Here is a 24,211-nt window from a genome sequence, read left to right as displayed (position 1 = left end):
GCAAAAACATGCACTATCAAACTTCATATTATTATTACTATTGTTATGAAACGGATTTGTATCTCAGCTAGCATGTTTTCCTGTGTAGCAAAAAAAACATGCAGATGCATGAACTTACGAGCCCTGGTTATAACTATTATACATCATGCAGTGGCAGCTTGAACAATTATACATTCTTATAAAAATTATAATATTTTATTCTATTATAAATTTAAATTTCTAGATACACTCAATAGGTACGTAGACTAGATAATAATCGTATATACCTAGGTACCTACCAACGTATATTATATATTCATATTTTGAATTGGTACTATAGGTAGAGATACGTTTTGGGGTAGATAGGTAATGAAGTAATTTAGAATATATTGAGGAAATGTACTTATGTACTTAATTAAAATGCTAGGAGTTGTTCGTCCTAACCTATACCCATTGGGCAAATATTAAATTCCTATCTAGGTACCCTAAAATATAAAAATATATATTTTTTGTTGACATCAGAACACCACGTCCTTTGAGAACCATTTTTCTTATAAAATGATATTATATCATTGAATTCAAGGTTAATACAATCCATTATACATTTTGACAAAATTTAATAACTATTTTGTAGTTTAAAATTTATAAAATTTTCAAATTTTATAGTTAAGGATTGAAAATTTAAAACAAGGTCCACATAAATATGTTATATATAAATTATTTTATTCGCAATAATATCATCAAATATACTGAGTAATATCATAGGCTGACTGTTTTCGCTCAGAATCGTTTTTCTTATACAATGTCAATGATATTATATCATTGAATTCAAATGTTAGCACCATCCATTACAGCGGTCAGCGACCCACTTTTTTATGCTTAAAACGATTGTGTAAATTTTTTTACTAGAAACTATTATTTCAGAAGTTATAGCATTCTAAAATTTGTGTTTTTACGTTTATGTGCTTGCGCGCAACGCTTGCAACTGCAGCCAAGCGCAGCGCCTATAACAAATTTTAATTTTTTGTATAGGTAACAATTAGACTGTGATCTGCCTGCAGATAATTGTTTATTAACAACATTGTTTAATTCCAAGGCCTACCTAGTACCAAGGTGGTTTTACACAACAAATCGAAGGATATTTTTGATTTTTTCGCAGCAAGCCAATAAGCCGGACTAAGACATTTTGAGGCCCAGGGGCCAAAGTTTTAAATGAGGCCCCTGTAAAAAAAATAATAAAGTATATTATATTATTTAGTATTAGGTACCCGTTATCATAAATATATGTAGGTATTAGGTACATAATAATAAATAATGAATAATATAACTTTATTTATAAATTATAATTTACAAGCTTTTTTCCTCGCTAAATAATCATCGATTTTTTTAGGTGATTTATGCAGTGTTATTGCCTATAATGAAAACAATTATGAATGAATCTGAGGCCCCTAAATAAATTCCAACTATCGAGGCCCGGGGGCCCTGGATCCCCCCTTAATCCGGGCTTGCAGTGAGCTAGTGTCAACGCAGACATCACTATTTTCGCAACATTTCAGCTTATGAAAAAAAATGTATCATAATGAGTATTTATGGGGTATAAATTATAATAATAGAAACTGAAAACTTCGATTAGTTATAACTTCGAAACTAAATTCATGCGCCAAATTCTGAATTTTTAATTTGTTATAGGTGCTGCGCCTGCGCTTGGCAGTTAAGTAGCATTGCGCGCAAGCACATGAACGTACAATCACAAACTTTGGAAGGCTATAACTTCTAAAATAATAGTTCCCGTTAAATTAAATTTACACCATCATTTTAATCATAAAAAACAAGTGTTTGAAAAAAAATTGAAAATCGTAGGGGGTTGGTAAAGTGCATTTGTTCCAATATTTTATGCTAATTCGTGTTGCTAGGTATAATATACTCAATCGTGCTTTACCTCAATATTTTTGTGCCTCATATATACTCTTTACAGTGTTTATTTCAGACGTTCTATCCCAGGGGGGTATCGTACATTTTTAAGGGGCTATGCCATAGGAGTAAATACTGAAGGGAAGTAAAAATATATTATTATCGTGGTGTTATAATTTTTTCTTGTGGGTGGGGAACTCACCAACTTTAACCCACCTGAAATAAACACTGTTCTTTTATGGTCCTGACATAAAATTTACAAACGCGCCGACGGCTGATTCATAAAATATATTGTGGAACCATAATGCGAATAATATATAATATATAGGTACTTATGGAGGTAATGTATTTATTATTTATAGATATATATTATTGGTTTTATTTATTTACCAATTTTATTAATTCATTAAAATATTAAATATATAACTTTCTAGGCTTCAAACACATAGGTACATGCAACAAACATTCATAGAATATATTTCTTTAATGTTATTATGATGAAGAAAAAGTGGGCTGATGATAAAAAAAACAGGCCCGCTTAAATGTTTGAACTTCTATTATAAAACTTAAATGACGCCACTGTTATTTAGATGAAGATAAAGTATAGGTACCTACAGCCTACATAGTTTATTTTTAATTATAGTCGCATATTTCTTTATAGTTTATACCAGGGATGGGCAACTCAAAGTAACTAGCGGGCGACTTTTAAGTACTTTAAAATCTAGCGGGCCGCAGTGCATAGGAGAAAAAAAAAAAAAGGTCCTTCAAATTTACTGACATTTACTTTTTACGCTTTTTAGCGGACATATTTTAAATAATTACTACAAAACACAAAAACACAAAATTTGAAAATGTAGCGCGGGCCAGATAAAAAAGTTACGCGGGCCGCCAGTTGCCCATCCCTGGTTTATACGATCGATTATGCAGGATCTATTATCGGAGGGGGGATTGTTCATAGAATATGGTAAGTACTATTAAAGTAATATAAAGTAGGCACAGGTTATTAATTACTTATCATGTTTTATGTAATGAAAATTAATAGGTAAGTACTTTATTATTATTTTCACCATTTTTTTTCTAATATTTCTACTAGAATTTTCCATGCATGGTAAAATTTTGACTTTTATTGAGCTATAAATTATAATATTAATATAGCCATGATAATTTTTTTATATTTTGTAAATTATTTTACAGTTAGAAATAGGCACATAAAAGTAAATACATATATATAATACACAATAACATTTTTCTTTTTATAACTAACATTAGATATTTAAATAGAAGATTCCCCACAAATTGTTTTACCATTAACAAAAAAGAAAAAGTTTTTCGGAAAGTTACGCAATCTATAAACAAGATATTTTTGATTTTTATTATTTTTATTTTATATTGTATACGATTTATATTTAAATCAGTTATCAATCAATGAAGTACGAACGTTCATTTAACAGTGGAAATATTAGTAGGTAGGGAATTTGAATAAATTAAAAAAACTAATAATAGGTATACCTATTTACTTATACGAATCAAAAATGTACTCAACATTGGAGCTTCTGCACTTATAACGATTTATATAAATAAAGATAAACACATTTCGGAAATGTCAGATGAAACAAAAAAAAAGTGCGCTGAATGTTGAAAAAAACATATCCGAAGCGGCGTCGATTAATTGGCACTTGCCACACGCGAGTGCCGTACCCGACGGACAGGAGGAGCCACGGTACGGTGACCGCGTAAAACTGACCGCGTCGGAGGGTCCAAGATGGAAGCCAAACGCTGCCTCCGTGTCTAACAAAATCGAAATTTGTTTGATACAATTGATAATAGCATAAATTCTTAACAATATTTTACTCGCACACAACATAATGGCCTGGAAAATGTATTGTTTTTGTGTTTGATTTGCCGTTCGTCACACGGAACGCCGTCCGCCGTTGCCGCCTGCCCGCCCGCCCGCTATACATCGTCCGCCGCCGCCGCGTCAAAACTGCTTTTTCGCCGCCGCCGCCGACGACGGACGGACGACGATTTTCGGTTAACACGGTAACACACGGCCGTCGCCACATAGGGCAGTTGGCCGACCGCGCGAGGTTCTTGTTGTGGTGACCCTGCCGGCAAACCGAATTGTCGCCAACCCGTTCGATTTTGCACGTCGGCGACGCAGCCCACCCGTCTGGTTCGCACTTGGACGTCGCTGGACACGCGCGACATCGTTATGACCGCCGACACCACCACCCCGTATTTCAGGTAAGCACACTAACGCCATAACAAAATGTTGTAGTTTTGCATATTATGTCGAGTGCTCTGCCGTGGTACCGTGTATATATATTGACATATTGTTATCATTATTTTTGCTAAAGCAAACAACCACCGAGCGGCGGCTCGACCGTCGATCGTCGGGCGAGACACCGCCAACCTGTAACGAGGCGCGTTTCTTGTTCGTGCACCACTTTTCACCTGTAGATTTGTCATTTTGTAATTAACTCGTCATCCGTTCAATTGTGGTATTTTATCACGCCGTCTGCGTTAGTGTGAATTCCTGTTTTTAACTCGGTTGTCGATGATTGGGTCCAATGAGATGTACCTATTGTCCGTAGCCGCGGTTATGATCTGCTTTTGTCTCGGCTTTTGTTGCTTGTTAGTGTATAGTTTCTATCAGAACACCTAAGCTTTCATTACCCAATTTATTATTCATTAATAAGTCATATAGGTAACTGCTATGGTTAGGATTTATGTGTAATTTGATTAGCGCTGTATTTAGGGTTTCAACAACTAAAAGGACTAAAAGTTAGTTTGTTTTTACTATGGATATGACTATAAAAATATGGACTTTCTGAACCTACCTAGTGACTTTGCTATTGTTATACTAACTCTAAGTCTTGAACTGGCTATATGCACTTTTATTGATTTAATTAAAGATATACCTACCTAATTTTACATCAAATCATCATTAGCTGAATGATAGCTTTGTACATTTTGTTGTTACTCTAACATTTTTATATACTTAAAATACTTTCTAAAATTAATAAAAAAGATGTAGAGTATTCATTAGGCATTGTATTACTACATCATAAATCTAGGTACCTCAATATTGTATAACCCTGCTACTGAAATAAGATTTTTACTTTTACAATGAGGCATTAGTAACCTAATGTTGAAATGTAATAGTAAAATAAAATTTGAACGATACTTTTTATAAAGTACATTATACCAGTTGTGGTCAAATAGTTTTGTAATGGGGAGGGATGAGGCTGAGTTTTTAACTGGGTTTTCATTTTTCAACATGCACTCAGATCATTAAAAACAAGTCATTTTAAGATTTCAGTTAAATGTATCAATTAAAACATAAATTAATTTATAATAATTGCATCTAGGTACATAAATTAACTAATCAACTTTTTTTTGCCAGTTTATCTAATAGAGGTTATATTTCAAATCCAGTGACGAACAGCCATTATAGTCAAGTCATTGGGACGACTCTAAAATAACATGATAACTACACAATTAATAAATATCAAAGCAATAAATTAACATGAGAAAATACCTTAAAAGTTATAGTTTATAATTTATGATATTAATATTATGTTATGTTTAAACTGTTAATTTAATACTTATTTTATTTATATCTTCCTATAAATATTTTCTTAAGTCTATAGCACATTTAATAAGTACAGTATTCACCTCTATGGCTCTACCAGTGTTAATTGTTTTTATAGGTAATCAGAAAAAAATCATTTTACCATAACAAATTGTGAATGGTTAGTTATTTATAATTATATTTTATTATATTATATAAAAAAAAAAATAATTATTCACATTATTTTCTTTATACAAATATCAATAATACCTACCTATATAATATTTAAAAGAAATGTGATCGTGGAGGAAATAGGTATCTCCCTCATCCTCCCAATTTGACTACCCTATGAAAAATGAAATAGGTATGTCAGCAATATACCAGTTTTGAAAAAAATTGGGTATCTACCCTCTACCAAGCCTGTGACATAAGTATTTCTAAGTTTCTAATTGGTCCGCCGCCGAAGACTCCACCACCACTCCACCGCTCAACCAGTTGAAGAAATGCTCACGTCACGGACATGCGTATCATGAGTTGCTGACATACCTATTTAATTTGTCATGGACTACCCCTTCATTATGCCTATTACCTACATATAACATATGTACATTTTTATAATATAATTACTTATAATCAATGATAGTGGTCAAAAGCAAGGTACCTAGTTATTATTATTTATATATATTATACTCGATATTATAACTACCTTGTAAGTAGTGCCTCAATGAGGACAATTTAACTTTGTTATGATTTATATTGGAGTGAATTAACTTATTCTCAAATTTCATGGTATGAATATTATCTATTGGGCTTCATAGGTTTTTTTTTATGTTTAAATTTTAAAGCAAGTTATGAGTATTTTAAAATTAAAATTGTTTGTACATTTTAAAATACTCAAACTTGCTTATAAATTAATGTCTAAAATAAAAACCTATGAGGTTCACTAGATTATATCCATACTTTTCAATTTAATGATAGGTCAATTTGATCTTAAATTAAACATAGATAGGTAGGTACCCAACGGTGTATTTATCATACACTGTTTAAAAATCTGGTGCAGATCTCAGAGTGGAGCTATCCCCCTCCTAATGTGCGAAGTCTGGTCACATGAATGTTAGGTATGTTATAGTATATATATATATACAGAATCTAAAGTCAAGAGTAGTTCCTGAGTTATTAAAATGTTTATACTAAGGATAATCCTTAAAAATGGTTTTACAAAAATATAAACTATTTGTACCTATTATTTATTAGATGTAGTATTTATTATATTTGGACCATTTTTATTTTACAAATTATATATTGATTGCATGCATTTGCATGTTTTTTTTCTTGAGTCCAAATTTGTTGGTTGTCAGACATTTTTACAATTTGGATTATTCTCGATTAAAGATAACAACTTATTTTTGCATATTTTAAACATAATGAAAAATATCAATAGTGTGGATGTGTTTTCCTCATAGACTTCCTCATAGACATACAGCAGTGATGTAGGTACAGTATAATCACATCAGTGTTGTTATTCTCCGTCGAGTACATGTATAATAATTATTATCGTGCAGTCACAAGTCACACATAAAGAGCTTAGAGCACGATCTACCAATGATCGCTCTACGTGTTTAAATGGCCAGTCTATTGGTGTAAGGTCTATGGTTTTCCTCATCTGTGTAGCCATTTATAGTTGAAATTATGAACCACTGACATGTTTTTATCAATTTTAATCATACAATTTTGTCCATTAATACAACTATTAATTTGGGTACCTAATAATTAGTATGACAGTTGTACACACTGTCTTATTTATATATTAATATTGTTAAATTACGGACTATGGTATGCAGGTTAATATGTTATGTAATTATTAATTATTATGTCAATTTTAAAATATAATATTGTGAATATTATTTTTACCTATACTACATAAATGTTATTCATAAAAAATAAGATTTCTATTTATTTATTATGTTATGAATTGGTACATAATTTAACACAATTGGTATTTTTAAATCAATTATAGGATTATAAATGAAATTTTCTTCTTTCTTTTTTAGACATGCTTTAGACATGCTTAAAAAGACCTCTAAAGTCTGAGGATATAAATATTGATTTACATGGATTTAATAAATTTATTTAATTTGAATAGGTACAACATACAATTATGTTTATTTATTACAACATAAATTAATAATACTATTACCAATAAAAATATCTGTTAAATAATTAAAAGTTAAAAAGTAGAATTCCTGTTTAAAAAACAACAGAAGTTTGTATTGTCACATGATCATCCATCCTTCAGCCCTCCCACCCTGACACAAAATTAGAACCACAAAAAATCCAAGCCATAATTCATAACATTTACATAGATATTTAATGATATTCAATGTTAATAACTAATAAGCAATGCTGTAACTGGTGGAGATTTTAAATTTTTAAAAGTAGAAACATTTCAAGCATACGGCAAATAAAAAATTGGTTAAGGACCATTATGGTATAACAACAGTTCACTGAATTATCTATTACAAATTTAACTAGATATCACAATTTATAAGTAATTTAAAATCAATTAGTTTTAGAAAAGTAGATATACTATAAAATAAAGAAAAAATAGTTTTGAAATAAATAATAATACGTAGGTGGAACCTAGTAGGTGCATGATATGTTAGTTATTTAATAATATATTTAATCAATATTTATATAATATATATTCACAGTATAGAAAAGAATACCAAAAAATTAAATACCTACCTATTTATATAAAAATTAAAATTAGAGACTAAACTTTTTAATTGCTTGAGAATTTTCTAAAGGAATATGGGGTGAGAATTAATTGGTAGGATGGGCATTATTCGGTTGCTAACAATTTTAACTTTAGTTCATGAAAAATCCCTATGTTACAGATTTTATTGCAATCATAAAGAAAATAATTGACTACTGTTTCGAATAAAAAATACCTAAACTCAATGAAGACAAATTTAATGAAAACAGAATTTATTGGGATAATATTTTAAATATTTGTTTTTGATTAAAAACGCACTAAAAATGTCTATCATGCAGACATAAAGTTACAGTATGCGCTTAACCCGTCATATTACAAAGGCAGTATGTACTCTACCAATGATAATAATATTTATTTATTTATTATTTATTTATTATTAATATATAGATATCAATATTATTATTAATGCAGTATTCGCTTTAACACTTTAATAATAATAAAAATAATATTGATGTTTAAATATAAAATATAAATTATAATTTTGTTTTATTATTCAATTCATTCATTAATTTTAAATGTAAATAAATAAGTCCATTTTTTTACCAATGCCTACATTTAAATAGTTTTTTTTTAAATTCAATAATATATAAAATAAATATTACCTATAAAATATAGATAATACATATAAAGAAATGAGTTAGTTTTTTTAATAATATCTACCTACATAGTATAAAAATCAGATGTAAAATTTGTTTTTATGTCAGTATAATATACCTATATATATTATATAATATATATAGGTATAAAAAATAATAATATTTTTAGTTAAATATTCTAAAAAACATATAAATCATTTTTAAATTTGTTAAAAATTAAGTATAAAAACTACATAGTTAGGTATAATAAATGTCAGTAATATACTGAATGTTGTTCACGTTAAGTAATATGTACTAAGATATCTAGGTAAATAATAAATATGGATATTATTTATTTTGAGTTAATAACATACATTTTAACATCTAACGTACCAACGCTACTTACCAGATATAAACCATGAATACCAACGAAAAAACATAGTTTAAAGCAGTAGCTTCAAAATGTCAAAAATAGAAACATGTATTTCTTCATACATGTTGAAATTAAAAATAAATAATTTTATTATTAATAAAAAAAAAAACAATATGTAAATACAACTTTGTAACACTTAGTATTAAATACAGTTAGTATTAAGTATTATAATAATTATAATCAATAGAAGAAATAAAATATGCTATCTTAATTTATTTTGTTTGTTTTGAATTTAGTAATAAAAGTAAATAAGTAAAAAAAAAGATGTTTTGCCGCTCAAATCTTTGACATATGAATAAAATATAATGAATAAAATGAATAAAATATGAATATATGAATAAAATAACCAATTTAACATGGCAAAATATCCAAATAAAAAAAAATTTAAAAAGAGAACATTAATAAAAATAACATTATATATTATTTAATTACCTAGATATTTTTAAAATTATATTAATGGGAAAAAAGAATTAAATATTTTTTATTTTCTTATAGCAAATATATGTTAGTTTATTACTTACCTCTTTTCAAACAGTTTTTGTCCTCAACAATTATTAATACTTTTTGTCCTATATCATAATCATATTTTTTGTAATAAATTGTTCATAATATAAATATTTTTATTATTAATTTGAACTAACTATATCTATTTAAATAGTTGCTGCTCTTGTATGTGGACTACTGTCATGTTTCTGTTCTAGTATGCGGTCTACATAGTAGACCGCGTAGTATATTAGTATGTCAAAAAATTGATTAATGTATTTTTATCCATAATATAATAAAAATATATAATCACGTCAAAAAAAAAATTATTAATGTAGTGGTATAATTAAAAATATATAAAAATTAACAATTTATTACGAATTAACAATTTTATCTCTATACCGACTTTAAGCAACTATATTGTGGTAAAATACCATATACAATTACTAATCTTACTTATATATACTATATTTTATACTTTTTTCTGCTCTAATATACGGTCTACGTATATGATTGTAGACTACATGCATTTGTTGCATACAACAGTAGCACCTTCAAATATTACATATAACTCACACATGTCACCAAAATTTAGTGTATCACTATTAATTAACTAAATATATAATTATTTATGAAACTTTGTACGCAATATATTATTATTATTTATTGATATATTATTAAATGTAATTTAAAAATGAACAATGTATTTAATTAAAAAAATAATGTAATTTTTATTAATATTCTCTATTTAAATGACTGCTAGTAGATCAAATACTATACAGTGTTGGACTTGGAAAAAGAGCCCCCAACAGGCAAATGGCAAATGTTTTGTTTAGCCCAGAAAAAAAAACTCGCTGTGCTCGCAATACAATTGCCATCTTTCATATTTATCATAACAAACATAAAAACAACAAACAACTAAATACGTACCTAACTAAAATTCAATCATTCAATATATTAACTGGTTTTACTATATTTTCAATATGGAATTTATATTGAGTATATTTTCAAATGCTAAGACATTTTCTGCAGGTCCTAAGTAAATTGACGACAAGAGACACATCGGACTGTTTTTATTATCAGACATTGGAAATCCCTCTTATCCAAACCCTAAATTACGCCACTGGGGCAAAGTCATACAATATAGTAATAATATTATATCATAAATATAATATAATATTATTTAATAGTCACAAAAATGTTACACTATTTATAATCAATGATACATATTCGTATATAGATAGTTATTAAATTTGTAAAATGATAATGATAATGTCATAACTTTAATTTTTTTTCCTTTCATATTTCATTAATTTAATATTTATTTAGAACGTTTCAAGATTGTAAACAAAATTATGTTTCCTGATTTGAAAAAAAAAAAGTTTATTTTGTATTTCTATATACTCTAAACGAATAATAATAATATTAATATATATATAATCAGGGGCCCCCAATTGCCATAATTAAGCCAGGGCCCCGTCCGCAATTGCGGACTTGCAGTCCGGGCCAGTCTGACTCTTGATACTATATGAAAGTATGATTTCCTTTAAAATTAATAAAATTATACCTAATAATAATAGTTATTACTTATATTATACATATTTGGCATAAAACCATGAGAAAACAATAAAAACAAAATAAAATAATATTTTTACATGCAAGTTTGTATTAAAGTCTATTAACATTTGGAATTCATGTTTTATGATAATATTCTACATTACCTACACTATAACGTAGTCAATGTAGGTAACTATTTAATTTTTTTCAACCTATGTAGCATTCGTTCAATGGTGAAATCAGCTTTTAATTGTTATATTTTTATGAATAAGTTATAACCATAACTTAAATAGGCACCTACTTAGGCATCCTATTTTATATTTAAGAGATTAGATAATGATTTAAAAATTTCTTATGCTTATGATGTATTATTTTGATTGTGAAAAATAAAAATATTAGCTAATCAAATTTGTATGTACCATATTTTTCTTTAATGGCTATGTTGTGTTATATCATTCTTTGAAACTGTTGGTTGGATTAGACTATTTCTCAGGATGTTTTTTTTGTTATTTGTATAATATCAAATAATTGATATCATTAAAATGTAGCTAAATAGTGATTGCTATATTTAACATAATACATAATTGTATTATTTATGCCAACATTTATATTTTATAAATGTACATAACTTTTAATTTATATATTATTATATATAAATACTAAATATCATTCACTCGTTGATCGTTACTTTTCAAAAACTATGAAACTTGAACTTGAAATTTGGAATAGTGGTTCCTCTAATGCTCTATATATGCTATCTATTATATTTATTTATAAAATTATACTTCCATATGTTTATTGCTTATAGACTCACAAACTATTCGACCAATTTTGATGAAACTTCAGAGATTGTTTTTAGAGATATCAGGAAAGTTTAAAGAGTAGTTTGAACCAAATTTGGGAATAACCCATGGCAAGAGCTAACTGCTGATTTGAGGTACACCAATATAACCCCGTATTTTGTATTAATTGATTTAATTTTTCCCGGGCAAAGTCTGGTTATACAGCTAGTAAACTATATATTTATATAGGTATTATCAATATCTAATATTCTAATAGAAATATCTTTTTATTTGTTTTAGAACGTATAGATACAAACAATATGGATCATCTACTAATAGATAAATGAATTCTCTCCATTTAGGAACATGTTTACAAACATACAATTAATGATGTTGATTTCTTGAAAATGCCGATATCATTTAAATGGATTGGAAATTTATTACTGTGGGTAAGTAACAAATAAATTGGTGATTACAGTTAGGGCCAGTATTACAATCATCGGTATGCTTCGATTACACTTAACCAGCTGATAACAGATTTTATTACTGGCCGAATTTGGCCGGTTAGGAGTCTGTTAAATTTAACAGGAGATGGTAATACTGGGCCTTAGTATTGTAAGCACCTACATTAACTAATACATGTATTATAATTGTATTATCTCAGGAAAATTGGTGATGCCGAATTCCAAACTATGTTTTGTGTTGGTGTTATTGCTAATAACTACAACATTAAAATGCAGTTCAGCAATGTCAGTTATAGCTAAATACCCACAGAATACACAGTCAGAATGTTTTTCAAACCACCTACTTCACATGGCTGTAGACAAGAGTTTAGGGGGTCGAGTTTACATTGGTGCAGTAAACAAATTAATACAACTAGAAGGGTCTAATTTAACTGTGGAAACATGTGCCAATACTGGTCCACTCTTGGATAGTCCACAATGTCCAGCAAGTGGTTGTCCAACATCTCCACCAGTTGAAACCTCACTTACTGACAACTATAACAAAATTCTAATTATCGACTTAGAATCTCGAATGTTAATAGTATGTGGTTCTATTTTCCAAGGTGCTTGTAACAAGTATAAAATGTCAAATGTGTCATTACCAGCACAATTTATTTCTATGAGTATTGCTGCCAATACAGAACAAGCTTCTACGTATGCTTTCATTGGACCAGAACACTATAATAATTGGGGTTCTTCAAATGTATTGTATGTTGGAACTACTTTTACTAACAATGGAGATTATAGACATGCTGTACCAGCAATTTCAAGTCGCAGCCTTTATAATTTAAATTTAGCAGAAACTTCATTTTTAAAACAATCTTCACTTAACATCAACGTTAATTATCGTGACCGTTTTCTTGTTAAATATATATATGGATTCAATTCGAGCGATTATGCATATTTTGTTGTTGTTCAAAAACATTCACCGTTGCCGGGACAGGAAGAACTAGGATATGTTACTAGATTAGCCCGAGTTTGTATAGATGATGCTAATTATGATAGTTATACTGAAGTTACATTACAATGTATGGTAAAAGAAACGTCAAACTCTGATGATTTGGTGAATTATAAACTAGCTCAAGATCTAAAGCTAAGTAATGCCGGAGAAGACTTAGCAGCTAGTCTTGGTATTGACACCGATGACCAAGTCTTGGTTGGTTCTTTTTCACCAAGTCAAGGCATTACTAATGAACCAATGCCAAAATCAGCTATCTGTGCATTTAGTATGCAATATATTGAATCTAAGTTTAATGAAAACATTCACATGTGTTTTAATGGTACCATCAAATATCGTAATATGCCTTATGTTTCTGGACTAATATTGCAAGGAAATTGTCCTACTGCAGGAGTGAGTATAATAAAATGAATATACATTTAATTCAGCCTTATATTTAATATAATATGTTCATGTTAATAATTTATTTTAGTCGACTGGAAATATATTAAACTTTTGTGAAATTGGCTTAAAAATATCGGGAACAGAACCAATTACTACACAAGCGGCAATCAATTTTCCCGATCATCTTATTACTTCAATAACATTAGCAACGACAGAAAGAAATACCATTATTTTTTTGGGAACTTCAACAGGAATTCTTAAAAAGGTATAATGAAATTATTTTTATTTAAAAATTAACTATAGGACTTAGGTATATTAAATTATACAAATTTATTTATTTTTATTATCTATATAATTAAAAGGTGTTATTATCATCTGCAACACATGCTGTAAATTATGAAGAATTGATCTTGGACAACGGAAATGCCATACTACCAGATACATCACTTACTTCTAATGGAGAACATTTATATGTGTTAACACGGAGCAATGTAAGTTTTGATTTAAAAGATGTTAACAAGTTAAACAGAAGTATAATTCGTATTGTTTATTTTAAGGTATTGAAAGTTAGAGTAGAGCATTGTTACAGTTTTACTAATTGTTCCTCATGTTTGGAAGCAAACGATCCTTACTGTGGTTGGTGTTCACTTGAAAGAAGGTATAGTTGTTTTTTTTTAAATAAATTTTTTTTTTTTGTTATTCAACTTTGTGGTTTAAGAACATTACTTGTTAATTCAAATTGCATGAGTTATATGTCTATTATTTGATGATAAATGTGTAGTTTAATTTACAAAACCTTAAACATTCATTATTTAAATACTATTTCAAAAATCCAAAAAATTGTATGCACATAATACAGTGGCGCCTAACTCAATTACTAAGTGAAGCGGTCGCTACACCTTGAAAATAAGAGGTGGGTGGGTACAATAACATAAAATAATTAACTTGAAATATGTTCATTATCATTCACAGATTATATTGGTTATATTTACTAATACTACTATCAATTAAAATATGATAAAATGTTTAAAATATTATCATTTTGAGTTTGTAAGTGGGTGGATGGGCGGTTAAATTTTTTCTTGCTACACCTGAAAATATATCTTGGGAGCCATTGACATAATATAATTATCATGAACTTGTTTTTAGGTGTATTTTTGTATGTATGTATATTGTATAATACATATTATTTTATTATACAGTATTTACTTGAAAAATTAAGTCAGCTATAAATATTTCAAATATTTTACATAATTAATTGCAGAACATTAATTTTATAATTTTAATATATTATATCTTGGACAAAAAATACTTGTATCCATGTATAAAATAAGAAATACATATATTATTAACCCTAAATAATTAAATGAATTATTAATTGTTTATATTTTTTATATTTTATGAATCCAACTATTAGGTGTACTGTTAGAAGTACTTGTCAAAAAGCAAGTCACAGTTCACCACGATGGTTATCTCTTGGTACTGGTCAACAATGTATTGATTTCGAACAAATAAACCCTGATCGAATTCCAATTCACCAAATGTCAAAGGTAATTGTACCTATTTGTTGTTAAAAATTAAAAAATTCTATTATATTTAAATACTTCAAATTATTATTTTAATAATAATATAAATATAGCGTAGGACGGAATGTATTGTTTATTTTATTTTATATTATTGTTCCAGTTACAACTTGCGATTAAAACGTTACCAGAATTACCTGTCGGAGCAAAATATCGTTGTGTTTTTGGCAAAAGTGATCCATTAGATGCAGTTGTTACACAATTTGGATTACAATGCTCAACTCCTTCAATTCAATCACGTCCAAAAATTCCTAAAAACCAAGATCATATTTATGTGTCTTTGTCCGTGAGGTCTTCTGAAACAAATAAAGACTTTGTAAGCAGAAATTTTGCTTACTATGATTGTTCAGCTCATACCAGATGCATGGAGTGTGTTAAATCCCAATGGGCCTGTAATTGGTGTGTCTACGAGAATAAATGTACAAATAATGTATCCAGTTGTCAGCGTATTATTATCAGTGGGGAAAATGTAAGTTAAAATCTTCAACATTTTATTTATTTATTACTAATTACCTACATTTTTTGTTTCAGAATCCCACTCGTCTTAAAAGCCACGGTGCCATGTTTTGCCCACGGTTTGTTCAACCAGCTCAAAAAATATTACTACCAAATGGTGTTCCTAAAGAAATAGTTTTACAAGTAGAAAATTTACCTAACCCTCAAGTTGGACATACAGGTTTTCAATGTATAATTAACATTGAAGGAGCCAAACTAATGGTTCCTGCAAGGGTAGAAGAAAAGTACATCGTCTGTGATAAAACTACTGTAAATTTATATATTTTTTTTGTGATTTAAGACACTGTTTTGACTGATTGACTTATTAATTATCTATATTTATGTTATATAATTCAGTACTCATATGAAACTAATTCTGGAGAATATGATGCAATGGTCAGTATGGTTTGGAACAGAAACCATCATGTTGATACGATAAATGTGACATTATATAAATGTGATATTCTCGGATCTCATAGAGAACATCCTGACTGTTCATTATGTGTTACACGAAATCGCAAATATCACTGTACTTGGTGCTTAAGTACTTGTGTGTATTCAGAAACCTGCTCAGAATCATCTAGCAACGAATGTCCAAAACCAAGAATAGACATGGTATTAAAAATTGTATGATTTATTTTTAATATGTGTTAATATGTTAAATTGTTTTTTAGATAAAACCTCTTAGTGGACCAATTGAAGGCGGTACAATGGTCACTATTGAAGGAAGTAATTTAGGTCTAAATAGAGAAGATGTTTGGGGAAAAATCCATATAGGAGGTATTTTGTGTCATTTAGTTGATTATGAAGTATCTGTAAAGATTGTTTGTAAAACTGGACCATCAAATACTGAAAAATTTGCTTCTATTGTGGTTGGAAATAATGCTGGTCTGACTGAATCATCTGTACATTTCAATTATAAGGTAAAGTAGTTAATAAATATCATTTATATTAATTTGTACAATACTTATTGCATATTATATATTACAGAGTGTTAAGCTTGATAAAGTGACTCCTAGCATGGGACCTCAGAGTGGTGGTACACTTTTAGCCATCAGTGGACATAATTTAAACATTGGAAGCTCAGTAACTGCATTCCTCGACAATTTCCCATGTACAGTCAATACAACTCATGCTTCAAGCACAAGACTTACTTGTGTGACTTCAGCTGCGAATAGACCACTGACTGTAAATTCAATGCATTTAATCATTGATGGTTCCAATAGAACATTGGCCAAACCTTTTACCTATCGAAGTGATCCAACTGTTGCTGAAATAAAACCATTAATTAGCTTTTTGTCTGGAGGAAGAATGATAACAGTTCATGGTACTAATTTTGACATTATCCAAAAGCCAGAAATGGTTATTTATGTTGATTCTGACTTCATTCATCCCATCAATAAGACCGTGAGTGTATTTTTTAAAAACTATATAAATATATAGTTGTACATACTTAATATTAAATGTACAAATTTTTTTATAGGAATGTATAGTTCTTAATTCAGCTCAAATGGAATGTCCGTCTCCTTCTGCTAACGGCCAATTCTTGAAAAATATAAAAAGTTATCGGAAGCGAAGAAGACATGCTACTAATGGAAAATACTTAGATTCTTATTTGACTTTGAAAATTGGTTTTATTATGGATAATGTTGCAGCTGTAAAAGATTTAGAAAAACATTTGAAAGTCTTACAGTCTCAAATTGTATATGTGCAAGATCCAAAATATTTCCAATTCTCAAATACTATAAAATCATATAAAGGCGATACATTAGTTATAGAGGTTAGTAAATATAATATGGAAATAATATCATTCATATAACAGTATAATAATATGCATATCTACTTTCTTTAATTCCTATAAATTATTCTTTATCCCCAATCAAACATCAACATCTTAAAAGAAATCAAATTATATAACCTTAATTAAGCCTTAACTAATTAATGTAAACTATTAAAAAAAAAAAAAATTAGTTCAATAACTAATGGCCTAGTAGCCGATGTTTTTATGTTCAATAAAAAAAAAAAAATTATTCTTGCCTCAATATTTCAACATCCATACCAATTCATCTTAATTCAATTGAATTATCTGCTATTTTTTGTTTTTTATCTTTTGTACAACATTTTAACCCATCCTATTTTACGTAAATATGTTTATAATTAATTGTCATTATTAATTAGGGTGAAAACTTGAATTTGGCTTGTGATGAATCTGATGTTAATGTAACTATTGGAATGGAAGTATGCAACGTTACTTCATTGGCTAATACGCAATTAGTTTGTATTCCCCCTCAATATCAACCACAATCTATTGATGATTTTGGTTCACCTACCAAAACAGGATTACCTTTAGTTGTGGTGAGTTTAATTTTGAATTAATTTTAATATAATAGTCAGAGCTCAAAATCGTCATGCATTAGCAATTAGCAAATATGTTAACTAGGAAACCTTGTGTTAACAATTAATTTGAAACAATTATTTTGTCAATACAAGTCAAATCCAAGAAATTTAATTTATGTAAAATTTTGAATGATATTCTTACATATAAATAGTTAAATAAATATTTGTTATCATTAGCTTATCATTTAATACTTATAATTTACATAATGTAATAATTTTGTATTCATATATATATATATTAAATGTTTAGTATTTATCTGTGTAGCCTTGATTATTTTAACAAAAACACATCTTAATATAATTGTATGCTTTATATATTTAGGTTCGTGTGGGTAAAAAACTAAGATTCAATGTGGGATACTTGCAATACGATGTGTTATCGACATATTCATTTTCACCTGAGGCAATTGCTGGAGCAGTAACAAGCGCCTTATGTATAATTATAATATTTTTCATTATATTATTTTTATACCGAAGAAAATCCACACAAGCTGAAAGAGAGTATAAACGTATTCAAATTCAAATGGATACGTTAGAAAGCAATGTCCGGTCTGAGTGTAAACAAGGTACAATCGCATTTCTTTATTTTGTTTTAATTTTAATTTTAAAAGATACATATATTTATTTTTGCATCTTGGAACATAATTTTTTATTAATAATAACTATTAATCCAAATAATTAAAATGACTTTTTCCTAAAAAAAATGTTTAATATTGTTTTACAATTGTATTTTTTTCAATTTTAGCTTTTGCTGAATTACAAACCGATATGACCGATTTGACTGCAGATTTAGAATCTTCTGGTATACCTACATTAGATCACAATGAATATATTTTAAAAGTATTTTTCCCTGGAGTTCGAGATCATCCTATTTTAAATGAATCAAAGGTAAGAAATAAAAAAATTTAACACAAAAATATATATTTTATTATTTATTAATCTATGTTGTATACTTATTATAGGTTGTTATTGCTGGATCAACAACAAATTACGATGCTGCTATGATGCAATTTGAGCAGCTAATAAATAATAAACATTTTGTATTATCATTCATTGATACTCTTGAATCTCAAAAAACTTTTAGCATTCGTGACAAGTGAGTATTTTATACGTCTTATCTCAATTACACATTTTTATATTTTTAATTTATATAATAAATTTAATTTTTAGAGTCAATGTTGCTTCTTTACTTATGGTTGTTTTAATGAACAAAATGGAATATGCGACTGATATCTTAAGGAGTTTATTACTTAGACTAATTGATAAATCAGTTATGTCAAAGCATCCACATCTAATGCTACGAAGAACTGAATCTGTAGTTGAAAAAATGTTAACCAATTGGATGGCACTGAACATGTATAAGTATCTTAAAGATTATGCAGGGTCTTCTTTGTTTTTACTTTATAAAGCCATTAAACATCAAGTAGAAAAAGGTCCAGTTGATGCATTGACATATGATGCTAGATATAGTTTATCAGAAGACCGTTTACTTCGAGAACAAATTGACCATCGTGTTGTTGTGAGTACAACTTAAACAAATAATATTTGTTTGATTATTTTATTATTCCTGAATAAACTACACTTACATATATATTTCAGAATTTATATGTTATGCAAGATGAATTAGACGATAAAGTGCAATGTAAAGTCTTAGATTGTGATACCATTAGTCAAGTTAAATCTAAAATTCTTGATGCTGTTTATAAAAATACAGCATTCTCTCTTAGACCATCTGTTTATGGTGTTGATTTAGGTGAGAATAATTTAAATTTTATATGTTTACTTACTGTTTAATTAATAATACTATCATACATTATTTATAAAGAATGGCGCCATGGGCGGGGAGGTCACCTTACACTTCAAGATTATGATGTTACTACCAAAAACTTGTGTGGATGGAAAAAATTAAACACTCTTGCACATTATGGTGTAAAAGAAACAGCAGTTATGACTCTCATTCCACGCCAACATGACACATACAATAAATCTTGTATGCAATCGTGCCATAATTGTAATTAATTAGAAATAGTTTTGTTATAATTTCAAAATGTATTAAAATATTTTTCATTTAGGTACATCTGGATATTATTCTGGTCCCATTATATCAACAACTAATGGAGGCATTGAGACTGGTTCTAGTTCCAATGGTACTGTGTATCACTTAATTAGATCTACTGATTCACAGCAACAATATCATACAAATAAAATGCCTGAAAGAACCCATAAGGCGATTCCAGAGATATTTTTAACTAGATTATTGTCAACAAAAGGAACAATACAGAAATTTGTTGATGATTTTTTCTCAACAATTTTAGCAGCCAATGAAACTCTTCCGCCAGCTGTTAAGTGGTTGTTTGATTTGTTTGATGATGCTGCAAAAAAATACAATATAATTGATCCAGAAGTTGTTCATTCTTGGAAGTCCAACAGGTACTTACAAGTTTTTTAACTGTTGAATAGCTTTTTAAACAATTTATAATTTTTGTTTAAAAGCAATGTAAACCTTTTCAATTTTAATTTAATTTTCATAATTGTTTTCTAAATTAGTTTAACGTTTAATTTACAGTCTTCCATTGAGGTTTTGGGTGAATTTCATTAAAAATCCAGATTTCATATTTGATATTGACAAAACTCCTACAGTAGACTCTTGTTTGTCAGTTATTGCTCAAACATTTATGGATTCATGTTCAACTTCTGATCATAGATTAGGCAAAGATTCGCCTTCAAATAAACTTCTGTTTGCAAAAGATATACCACAGTACAGAGAGACTGTATTAAGGTATTAATAATTTTTATCATTTTTAATTTATAACTGTAAATATATTATGTATTGTGTTGTTAGTAGTTACATGATATAACTATTTTATTACTAAAAATTAAATAGTTTAAAATGACTTATTTAAAATTAAACTTAATATTAAATGTTATTATAATTATTTTGTATTCAGATTTTATAGCGACATTCAAAAATTACCTCAAATAACTGATCAAGAACTAAGCACAACTATGCAACAGTTATCTGTTTCACATTTTGGCCAATTCCACATAGTTTCTGCTTTGAAAGAACTGTATATTTATGCTTCTAAATATAATGATGCAGTAAGTTTTCATTCTAAATAAAAAATAATTATTTCATTTAAACTGTTATAATCGTGAAATTTGATAGGTTTTCAGGTGTAATAATTTAACAGTCAGCTTTTTATTTATTAATCAGTGTCATGTTAAATTAGGAATAAATTATTTTGATTTCTGAATATCCTGCACCGAACAATCTTAATATATTAAAATTTAAATGCAGTTGGTAGCATCTATAATGATGACCAAGAAGGGTTATTATACCTAAAATTGTTTTTTTCAATATTGATTGATTAATTTAAACACACATTATATATATAACATAGGCATTGATTTGTATCTTGTATTAGCCGATATTGTTGTTATAAATAGTCATTTGTACAAACAAATATAGAGAATTTTGCCAGGACCTTGAAATTAAGTTTTTTACCCCATATTGTTACATGATACAGTTTGTATTTAAATTTTTTTTAATACCAATTAAAATCATACCATTAAAATAAATTAAATATTGGATTATACACCCTATTATTTACATTAATTTACTACCAACTTATTTTTACGAAAAAAGTATAAACTATAACTGTATTTCATTAATTTATTATATTATTATTTAGATTTTGGATTCATTAGAGATGGATCCTTATTGTCAAAAGATTAATCTCAGTCATAAATTAAATAAGGTGGCTGGGACACTTGAAGGTGATGAAGCGGCCATATGCTGACAGTAGACTGATTATTTACTTGCGACTCTATCCTGTGATAAAGATGTTTTAATGTGTACAGATTACGTAGAAATTATATTGACTTTTTTAATAATATTTATATACAGTATACATATATTATATATAGACACATAATGTTTTTAATATTAATTGCTATTTTAGGCAAACTTAAGTTTACGATTGACCACCAAAATCTATACGACTTAATATTTGTTAGGTTGTTAAATTAATATTGTAGTTATTTTATTGTTGAGGAGCTGATCAAAACAATTTTATTTCACTAAAACACTAAAGACCGGCCTTGGCTTATGTACATTTTGAACTTTTAGTCTGAACAATTAAATAACACAACTTCTTTTTTAATATTCCCTTATTTTTTTGAAAACTTAACTTTATGACAGGATTTAAAACCGGTTACTGGTTTTTACCAAAAACCGGTAATTTTCCAGAAATTTTGAAACCTAAAAATCGCTTACCGTTTTTTTAAACACATTTTTGTTACTGGTTACTGTGTCTATTTTTCAGTTAACATAAAACGTTATAATACCTTAATAAGTCTTAACCGGGTACCAACTACCGTTACTTGTGAACTACAATACTACATATGTATAATACATCTGTTTTTAGAAAACCAATATTCAATCGCTTATCGGAACCGACATTTTTTTGAAACGTTTACCACTTAAATGGTAACCTATAATATTGAATATTGTACTGGTAATAGGTTACCACTAATGCCAGGACTAATTTTAAACCGGTAACTGGTATCAACAATTTTTTTGGTTGCCACCAAAACGGTAACTGATAATTTTGGTAACTGTTTCAAGCCCTGCTTTATGTATTATTTTTTTTAGAAACAAATGTAAAATCAATATATTTTATTCAATATTATCATTATTATTTTAATATTTCTAAGAAATTAGATTCAAAATTTGACATTTAAATCAACATAATTTTTCTCATCAAATTATACGTATTTTGTTTTTATATTTGTAACATAGAATATCTTACCCAAACAATTTAATTTTTATTATTAAATCTGAATTTTTGCTTTTAATAATCTTCATTTTTTCCATACGTTTTGACTCATTTAATAGAAAACAAATTGTAAATAAGGGAAGTACAAATTGGTATACATATTGCTATTATTACTAATATTTATATTTTTTTTATTGTTCTTTAATTAAACACTGAGATAATTTTTTTTCTTACTTTTGTACTACTAATATAAACTATAAATAATAATTAAATAATTAAGTTAAAATATGTTTTTGCGTGGTCAAATAGAATTTACATAAAATTTTAATACGTTTATTTTCTGATTCCGTCCTGATAAACATGTTAAAAATATGTGAAAACAGTGCAAAAACATTTAACTAAAAGATTATATTCTAAAAGAAATTGTGTTATTAAACACGTAAAATCATAATGAACATTTTGTCTTTGCTCCGTCTAAAAGTGAATTTTTAAATTTTATTAACAAATGTGTAATTATTAAGTTACTACTTATTATTTTTGATTAAAATATGTATGTATGAACTTTTATTTTTATTTTTATTTTTAATTTCTATCAATGTTTAGAAGATTGTGTTAAATAAGTTCAGTTCCCATTCAATGCTTATTGTTCTGCTTGTGTTGCTTCAATTCATGTATAATGACAAAATCCGGCGTTTTTTTATAATTGGTTCCCAATAATTTTACATTGCATTTATACTTGTATAATATTTATTTTAGAAAACTACTTAATCTATTTAATGTATTTATGGTCTGATTATTGTACACTGATGGTATCATTTTATATTTCCCCTCACATTGCTGTCGATTAGTAATCAATAATGTATGTACAGTATTTTAACAGTTACACAATTATTATATTTTAGTGATAGAAATGTATTATACGTTTCTTATATTGATTTATGATATTTTGTTAAAAAAATATTTTTAGTATTTTTAATTATTTTTCTTCTTATTAATATTTTCTTAAACTAACCGTTGCAGTAAAACTGGACTGTTAAAATATT

The 24,211-nt window shown here is 27.8% G+C and overlaps 1 protein-coding gene across 3 annotated transcripts; it reads left to right on the top strand.

The window, feature by feature from the left end:
- The first annotated feature begins 3,738 nt into the window (after window positions 1–3,738).
- Window positions 3,739–22,954, top strand: LOC100168635 (plexin-B). Of its 3 annotated transcripts, XM_003247750.4 has the most exons (25): window positions 3,740–4,134; window positions 12,097–12,225; window positions 12,371–12,519; window positions 12,735–13,924; window positions 14,004–14,180; window positions 14,278–14,406; window positions 14,473–14,573; window positions 15,333–15,465; window positions 15,602–15,967; window positions 16,030–16,263; window positions 16,351–16,608; window positions 16,668–16,916; window positions 16,984–17,400; window positions 17,477–17,773; window positions 18,172–18,348; window positions 18,713–18,956; window positions 19,136–19,278; window positions 19,353–19,486; window positions 19,561–19,909; window positions 19,990–20,143; window positions 20,216–20,401; window positions 20,463–20,820; window positions 20,957–21,169; window positions 21,339–21,489; window positions 22,083–22,954. In XM_003247750.4, the coding sequence occupies exons 3-25, from the start codon at window positions 12,495–12,497 to the stop codon at window positions 22,188–22,190; spliced, it is 5,793 nt and encodes a 1,930-aa protein (XP_003247798.1). In that variant the 5' UTR covers window positions 3,740–4,134; window positions 12,097–12,225; window positions 12,371–12,494; the 3' UTR covers window positions 22,191–22,954. The 3 variants fall into 3 exon arrangements, with proteins under 3 accessions (XP_016663798.1, XP_003247798.1, XP_003247797.1); XM_016808309.2 differs by lacking the exon at window positions 12,097–12,225 and having other exon boundaries at window positions 3,739–4,134; window positions 20,216–20,380; XM_003247749.4 differs by lacking the exon at window positions 12,097–12,225.
- Window positions 22,955–24,211: the final 1,257 nt, after the last annotated feature.

The sequence above is a fragment of the Acyrthosiphon pisum genome, chromosome X (genome assembly GCF_005508785.2).
Source record: "Acyrthosiphon pisum isolate AL4f chromosome X, pea_aphid_22Mar2018_4r6ur, whole genome shotgun sequence".
Lineage (NCBI taxonomy): Eukaryota > Metazoa > Arthropoda > Insecta > Hemiptera > Aphididae > Acyrthosiphon > Acyrthosiphon pisum.
This window is presented reverse-complemented; position numbering and strand designations above follow the sequence as displayed.